Genomic DNA, 8,857 nt, shown 5'->3' on the forward strand with positions numbered 1-8,857 from the left:
GTCCATGGGGAGGTTATGGCTCTACTCCGTCACACACAGAGCAGGGCCCATGGCGGGGGGGGGGCGGTTGGGGCTCCACACCCTGTCACACACAGAGCACGGCCAATCAGGGGGTTGGGGAGCTCCCCCCTATCAGGCACAGAGCAGGGCTAATCAGGGGGTTGGGCACCTTCCCCTGTCATGAACAGAGCAGGGCGGATAGGGAGGTGGTGGCCCCGCCCCCTGTCACACACAGAGCCGCAAGCCGATCAGGGGATTTGGGTGCTGCCCCTGTCACATTGATCCTGGTGGCGGGAGGCCGCTCGGCTCTGCTGATCCCGGTGCTGGGAGGCATATTACCCTTTTACTATATAGGATAGAGGCCTGGTGCACGGGTGGGGGCCAGCTGGTTTGCCCTGAAGGGTGTCCTGGATCAGGGTGGGGATCCCCACTGGGGTGCCTGGCCAGGCTGGATGAGGGGATGATGGCTGTTTGCAGCTGGTCACACACCCTTCAGGGTGGGGGTCCCCACTGGGGTGCCTGGCCAGTCTGGGTGAGGGGCTGAGGGCTGTTTTCAGGCTGGTGGGTGACTGAAGCTCCCAACCGCTCCTTGTTTTCTTTTCTTTTTATTCTGGGCAAGCTTTAGCTCTGAGGCTTGGCTCCAGCTCTTAGGCCTCAGCTGCTGAAAGCAGGTATCTGGTTTGTTTGGGTTCTATAATCGAAACACCGTTTCAACTCCAGCTCTGAGATCCTGGCTGGCTGAAAGCAGGTTTCTGGGGTTTTGTTTAGCTTCTATATTTGTAACAATGTTTCAAACTGCAAGCTCAGAGGCCGGCAGCGGCAGGCGGGGAACGTAGGAGTCCTGAAGCAAGCTAGCCTCCTGTTCGCTTCAAGCTGCCTGGCTGCCGGCCGCCATCTTGGCGGGCAGTTAATTTGCATATCACCCTGATTAGCCAATGGGAAGGGTAGCGGAGGTACGGCTAATTACCATGTTTCTCTTTTATTAGATAGGATTTCCCAGGAATCACAGTCAAGAAGTCCATCTACACCGAACCGGTTTGGCTCAGTGGATAGAGCGGATTTTTTACAGAGAGGAAGGAAGAGAGATAGAGAGTCAGAAACATCAATGAGAGAGAAACATCGATCAGCTGCCTCCTGCACATCTCCCACTGGGGATGTGCCCGCAACCCAGGCACATGCCCCCGACCGGAATCGAACCCGGGACCCCTCAGTCCGCAGGCAGACGCTCTATCCACTGAGCCAAACCGGTTTCGGCGACAAAATATATTTTTTTAAAAAAGAAGTCCATCTACTATTATCCCAGTTCCAAAGTATTGTCCTGTTTCTCCTGTACTCATGTTTCACAAAGTGCTTTTTCCTCAGAACCCTGGTCTCTGCCCTGCAGTCTTCCTGATTCTAATACAGATTTTTCATTTCATCACTTGGAGATTATTCCTTTCTCTTCCATGAGAGGAAGGAAATTACTTGTAGTACAATATTGTCGCTTCTTACTACAATTTATTTCAGCCTGTGCAGGTCATTCTTCTATCACACTAAATTCAAGCATCTCTTTTTTCTGTCATTCTTTCTCCTAATTAGTACATCAATATTTTTCCCACATTACTCTAAGCTGATAACTTTCTCCCAGGTTGACCATATTTCCAATAAAACATCCCAACTTCTTTGCCACTCTTAATCCAGATCTCTTTCATACCCATCGTGACCACTGCAGCTGTGGTACCACCACCTGCATACAGAGCTCTGTCCTTTCAACTGGTTCAGATATGGGCCTTCTTTCCGGCCTCCACATGGGGCATCTCCCCATTCCCCTAGATAAAAGTTCTCTTCCACCAAACTCTCCTCATCATCTCTATTTAAGTGTCTCTCTTTTTTGTACATCTACTCATTACTTCTCACATTTCTATTTCCTAATTCCCAATCAGTTTCACCACAAAGATCCTTTCCCCGTTACTTCCAAGGCAAAATACTTCCCTAGCTTCCTAACATCACTCTCGATGCAAAGCACTGCTCATACTATATTCATCCTTATTTCCAATTAAATATTTGTCCTGGTTGGGTGGCTCAGTTGGAGTGTCGTCTTATATACCAAAAGGTTTCAGGTTGGCTTCCCAGTCAGGACACACACCTAGGTTGTGGGTTCAATCCCTGGTCAGGCGTACACGAGAGGCAACATATCAATGTTTCTCTCTCACATCAATGTTTCTTTCGCTCTTTCTCTCTCTAAAAATTCAATAAAAACATATCCAATTACTGCCTCTTTCCCATTATTCCCTGTATAGACTATTCTTGCCCATGACTCTAAGAATTATCCTCCTAATTCTATATAATAAAAGCATAGTATGCAAATTGTCCCTCGACCAGAGTTCTTCCAGGAGTTCATACAGGGGGTGGGCCGGCTGGGGGAAGGGAGGCCCCAGCTGGCAGATGCTAGGGACCCTACTAGTGCATGAATTTCATGCATTGAGCCTCTAGTCATTTATAATATACTAGAGGCCCAGTGCATGAATTCATGCACCAGTGGGTTCCCTCAGCCTGGCCTGTGGGATCAGGCTGAAACTGGCTCTCCAACATCCCCTGAGGGGTCCTGGATTGTGATAGGGCACAGGCCAGGCCGAGGGACCCCACCAGTGCACAATCAGGGCCGGGAAGGGATGTAGGAGGTTGGCCAGCTGGGGAGGGATTGCAGGAGGGCTCCAGGGCATGTCCAGCCCGACTTGCTCAGTTGGGATCATTTGGACCCCAGCAGCAAGCTAACCTACCAGTCAGAGCATCTGCCCCCTGATGGTCAGTGCACATCATAGCGAGCAGTTGAGTGGCCTTAGCATATTATTAGCATATTATGCTTTGATTGGTTAAAATGGATGACTGGAAGACCAGACACTTAGCATATTAGGCATTTATTATATAGGATATCTCCCTATTTACATATACCACTGCAGAGAGCTCTCCTGTCTTCCATCCCTCCCAAGGGTTACCTTTACCATGTATAAGGTATCCCAGTATCCCATTCCAACCCTAATAAAATTTTCCTCTTGTCATTTTTGAGATCTCAGCTAGGGATTCTTAACCTTTTTTGTGCCATGAATTCCTTGGAAGTCTGATAAAACCTATAAACTCCTCAGAATAATGCTTTTAGATGTTTAAGATAGATGAGAGAGAATCATTGATTGCCTGCCTCCTGCAGGCCCCTACTTGGTACTGAGACTGCAACCCGGACATGTTCTCTGACCAGGAATCGAACCATGACATCCTGGTTCATAAGTCGATGCTCAACCACTGAGCAACACTGGCCTGACTAATCATATTTCTTTATTAATTTATTAAACAAAAAGATGCCTCCAAAGACTGTAAATTTCTATGAAAAATATCTATGATTTCTACTGTTGACAAAAATCTCAGGTATTGTTGAAACTACTATGGTTTCTGACCTACATTTATAATTAAAGGAAGCACCAAATTTAGTTACAAGTTAATAAAAATAACAATGTAATTTTCCCCCGTCCATAATTAAAAGATCCCCTCACAAGAGGTGCATGAAGTCCATATTAAGAACCATACTGTAGCCGAAACCGGTTTGGCTCAGTGGATAAGAGAAGCTTTTATCCTATGGAATTGAAAGGAATATTAAAAATCATCTGAGCCCTAGCTGGTTTGGCTCAGTGGATAGAGCATTGGCCTGCAGACTGAAGGGTCCCAAGTTCAATTCCTGTCAAGGGCACATGCCCGGGTTTCAGGCTCAATCCCCAGTAGGGGGTGTGCAGGAGGCAGCTAATCAATGATTCTCTCTCATTGATGTTTCTCTCTTTCTCTCCCTCTCCCTTCCTCTCTGAAATCAATAAAAATATTTTTTTAAAAATCACCTGAACCAAAACTTTTTTTGGGAGGGTTAATCCTCACCTGAGGATATATTTTCCATTGATTTTTAGAGAGAATGGAAGGGAGAAAGGGGGGGAGAGAGAGAGAGAGAGAGAAGTGGGAGAGGGAGAGAGAGAGAGAGAGAGAGAGAGAGAAACATTGATTGGGTGCCTCCTGCACTTGTCCAGGCCAGGGCTGGGAATCGAACCTGCAACCCAGGTATGTGCCCTTGACCAGGACTTGAACCTGTGACTCTTCAGTGCTCAGGCTGATGCTCAAACCACTTAGCCACACCGGCCAGGGTATGAACCAAAACTTTTATGCTATCGATGAGGAAACTGAAGCCTGGAGAAATTATAAGACTTTGAATCTGGCCTGGCTGGTGTGGCACAGTGGTTGAGCATTGACCTATGAACTAGGAGGTCACAGTTCGATTACCGTACATGCCTGGGTTGTGGGCTCGATCCCCAGTGTGGGGCAGGAGGAGCTGATCAATGATTCTCTCTCATGATTGATGTTTTTCTCTCTCTCTCCCTCTCCCTTCCTCCCTGAAATCAATTAAAAATATATAGTTTTAAAAAGGAAATTAACTGATGGTCATGTAACATAGTCTAGCTACAATCAGGTGCTTGGCTTACAGCAATCAGCACTCAAATACAGTATCATGCTCCTAGAAGTTTCCTGGTCTTCTGGCATGATTTCCATTATTATTGACAATCTCTATTCAGAAATTAGCAAATCTTTTTCTGTTTAATTTTAAAACATAATGTTCACTACCTTGCCTTCTCTCATGTTTGTCCCATCACAATCTCTCTTCTCTATATCATCTCAACTACAAATGTTTTCTTTTCCTTACCATACTCAACTAATCTTTGCTATCAATCTCTTACTATATTTTTACCATCTATACAAAAATTATATGTGGGTTATCTACCATTCCTCACTTCTTAAATATTTGTTTTCAGATAACCTAATTCTTTTTTCCCCTGAAGGAATCATTGCTCTAGACACCCCCAATTTAAAGTTTTCTTCTGCATTTCTCCAAACAGAAAGCTCTTTTTCTTCATTCCCCCAGCACATAGCATCCTCCTCACTTGTAATCTCTGGAATGTGTGTTTGTACCACATCTTCAAGTTAGCTTAGATTTCTCTCAGCTTTAGCTCACACACACCTTCACACACAAGATCATCTCTGCCCATCCCAATCAAGGCAGAATTCTCCTTTTTCCTGTCATTGAGAGCTTACCGCTCTCTTTGCTCCATTGTTCCTAACATGGAGGACTTCACTATTCACTGAAATTCAAAGCTCCTTTTCCCCCATCATGTTCAAATGACTGTTCTTACGATTCTCTAGATCTGTTATGTTGAATATGGTCACCACTGGTCACATGAGGCGACTGACCACTAGAAACATGACTAGTCTGAATTGAGATGCACTGGAAGTGTAAAATACACACTGGATTTCCAAGACTTAATATGAAAAGGGAATATAAAACATCTCATTGAACACTGATTAATGCTGAAATAATATTTTGAATATATTAGGTTAAATAAAATATTAAAGTTAATGTCACCTATTTCTTTATCCTTTCTAACATGGCTAATAAAAATTTTTAATTACATAAATGGCTTGCTAGACAGCACTACTCTGGACTTTTCTATTGATTCATACTTTTAAATCTTCCCTACTAATTAAAAATTCTCTCTTCTTGTATCACACCTTCTCCAATTACATTCACTGCTTCCCATACTCCAAACTTAGAATTATTTTCAATCTGCCGTTATCAATACCTTTTCTACCTCATTATTTCTGTACACAGTATTTCTTTGTGCCTACAATATAGCTTCTATCCATTCAATCAAATCATATTAAAGTTTCTTCCTCATCAATTCTTATAGGGTGGTATCTGTTTCAACTCTCAGCAATTTTTTTAAAAAATGTCCTTATAATTCCCCCAAAAAGGAAGTTCACTCATCATTTGCTAAATTGGCCTATCTTCACTATAATTTCATTTAAAGGGGCTAGTAATTGTAAAACACTAAACTAATGTAAATTAATAATTTCAGACCATATCTCCTATTCATACTAGGACAGAAACTCCTCCTCTGTCATTTTAAAGATAGAATTCTTTCTCCAAATTCTTCTAATTTTGAGGTTTCAATCTCATTATTTAAGCAGAGAACTCTCTTATTTCACACAAAATACTCAAATACAATTCTCAAAATGGTACATTTATTTTCCCACCACTTTTGCAATGGGCCATGTGTCATCATAACTCCTCAAACTGATATTATGTCCAACATTTCTGGAGTTGCCTTTTCTTGTCCCAACTATTTTAGGGGGGAATCAAGACTGGGCAGATGGGTATGAATGGCATGGTGAGGAGAGTTGGGAAAGTTTGTACTGGAAGTGGTAAGAAGTAGCAGTCACAGATAAGATCTCTTACTCATTATCTTCTTGGAATGTTTCTTCTGAAATCTCTCCTTAATGCTGTGACCCAGAAACCCCCCTGTAGACCCTTTCTGTGTATCTCTTCCCAATATGAATGATTACCTTCACTCCAAAATTTTTCCTCTGTAAGGACTCCTCCCCTCATTTTTTTTTAAATCCTCACCTGAGGATATTTCCCCATTGATTTTGAGAGAGTGGAAGGGTGGAGGAGGAAGAGAGAAAGAGAGAGAGAGCGAGAGAGAGAGAGAGAGAGACAGACAGACAGACATGGATGTGAGAGACACATCAATTGGTTGCCTCCTGCATGAGCCCCAACTGGGATTGAACCCTGGACCCTTCAGTCTGTGGGCCCATGCTCTATCCACTGAGCAAAACCATCCAGGCCCCTCACATCATTCTTAGCAAAGAAATTTCTTATCTTTACTCTAAGAGTAAGTTTCTTTTTTTGCTTCCAACATTTTCCTCAGATGATGATCTTTCCTTCATCATTCTTTTTATATAAATTCTAGTTTCCCATTACTTCTAGTACTGAAAAACCTTTTTAAAAATTACTCCTACTGTTGAAACTTTCCCATTTCCTACCTGTATATTTATTTAGCTCTCATCCAGTCCTCTCAAGACAGAACTCTTTCTGATCCACACACTTCTGATCCAGATAGTGCTCCTTTTTCATCTAGCCCTGCTAAAAATCCCTTGTACATCTCTCTTCCAATGGACAGCTCTCTCCTTTCTAATATTCTCTCTTTGGATAATCTGGGTATAAAGCTCGTTTGTTGTTACTTTCCCTTATTCTTCCTTCCTCAATATTTCTCTTCTGTTCTTTTCCTCTGCTTATTCCTTTCTCTCTCTCTCTCTCTCAGTGCCTGGTTTTACAGCCAATATTCTATCTGCGTCAGAAAAGAGCACCCATTTTACAAATGGTTCAATATCAGAACTGAGGGAAACCTGAGAGAGTAGGACAAGCTGCTTGTTTTTCCATGGTTTGGGCATATTCCCCTTCAGTTCTCCTGCACTGAGGTGTCTTCCTTTCTCCTCCCCCATAGCTTATCTCTTCCCTAGGTGTGTCTGGTTCTTCTTCTGCTCCTATTGCCTCCAAAGGTCAATTTCAAGAAAGGGCCCAGAAACCTATTATCAGGAATTGCCTTCTCCTGGCAAAGGACAAAAAATTATTGCATCTCCTCCTGGTCTTCACTAGAATCAGCCCCCATGCCTCTATGGGTCGCTACTAAGCTGGTTGAGATGAACGGTTAAGCAAAGGCAGATCTATCCTGATGCTACAGAAGTTTAAGATTCAGGAACCCTGCACTTGCATGTGGCCCTTATTTTTCTTAAACAGGGCCCACCAAACTGTATAAGCTTTGGATGTCAGCACACCCGGATCTGTCTCTGGATGGGGAGGAGCTTTTTCAGCTACTAAGGATCAATAAATAGGAAGTCAGAAGCTCTCTAAATAGATCTATTCTAAACAGGGTTCAGTTTAATATACCCTGTCTCTATTTAGAGGGCATCTTCTTCCCATGGAGGACCCAGTGTTCCTGCATTAGCTTAGCTGAATCTCCTAGTTCCAGAATCTTAGCTGAATTCTTGACTCCAGGCTTTTGGGCTGCACCCAGCCCAGCCCAGCCTCTCTTTTGGCATCCCAGTGAGCCCTGGTCCAGCAGGTGCTAAGCCCCCTGCTAGCTAAGGTTTCCTTAGGGCCACTACTCAGTTATTACGGCTTAGCTCTAAATATGCCAATTCAGAAGTGACCTCTTCTACTAAGATGAAGATGGATCATCAACATGGTCACCACCACTTTAAGACCCTCCCTTTGCCCCTGCATCCACAGAGCCCATTTGGGGTCAATACAACCTTCTCAGAAGCCAGAAGTGCCCGCCTCTTAACTGACAGCTGTCCCAATGTACCCTCACCCTGGGGTCTTGCTGCTGTCCTCAGGAATCCCACACTTGCAGCTTCTCTATTCCCAGCATCTGAGGAAAATGAAGGGATTCTGAAAAGAAGATGCAGCAGAGCCAAGGCTTGAGGACTAGAATGCAGAAAGGAAAGACACTAATTTGGAAGTCTTTGTCGAGGCTTCGGGCACTTTGGAGACAGAGCAGGGCTACGATTCTGGGATTTAGAAGTGCTCTGTATGAAATGAACCGGAGGTGGTTCCCAGAACCCGCCATTTGGGGGGTCTGGGATTCCAGGGCTCCAGGCAAGTGCCCAATCTGAGTAGCCTGATGTGGGGATTTCCGGTAAGGAGCCTCCCGCCCGGCTCCCTGGTCAGCCCCAGCACTTACCCGGCAGACTTGGGAAAGTCTCTGAGAAGTGCGGAGGCAGGGGCGGTGGGGGCTCTGCCACTTTCTCCCGGGCCGGCAGCAGTTCTTCGGCTTCCAGTCCACCCTCTGGGCGTCGGCCGCCGGGCTCAGGGTTGTTTCGGGCGGCGGCAGCAGCAGCAGCAGCAGCGAGATCTGGGGGCCCGTAGAAGGCGTCCGGCGGCTCTGCAAAGCTGGGCAGCGCGGTGGTCAGCGCCACCATCGAGGGCACAGCCTGCCCCAGCCCGGCGCAG

General features: G+C 44.9%; 1 protein-coding gene across 1 annotated transcript in view; it reads right to left on the reverse strand.

Annotated features, from left to right (window-relative positions):
* GBX1 (gastrulation brain homeobox 1) overlaps positions 1-8,856 on the reverse strand; it is a gene marked incomplete at its 5' end in the record, with an annotated part of 21,929 nt that extends 13,073 nt beyond the window's left edge. Inside the window, one exon of the mRNA XM_006767302.2 lies at positions 8,589-8,856. Within this exon, the coding sequence (XP_006767365.1) occupies positions 8,589-8,856 (268 nt within the window). The remainder of the gene's footprint in view (positions 1-8,588) is intronic.
* Position 8,857: the final 1 nt, after the last annotated feature.

The sequence above is a fragment of the Myotis davidii genome, unplaced genomic scaffold, assembly GCF_000327345.1.
Source record: "Myotis davidii unplaced genomic scaffold, ASM32734v1 scaffold762, whole genome shotgun sequence".
Taxonomy (NCBI): domain Eukaryota; kingdom Metazoa; phylum Chordata; class Mammalia; order Chiroptera; family Vespertilionidae; genus Myotis; species Myotis davidii.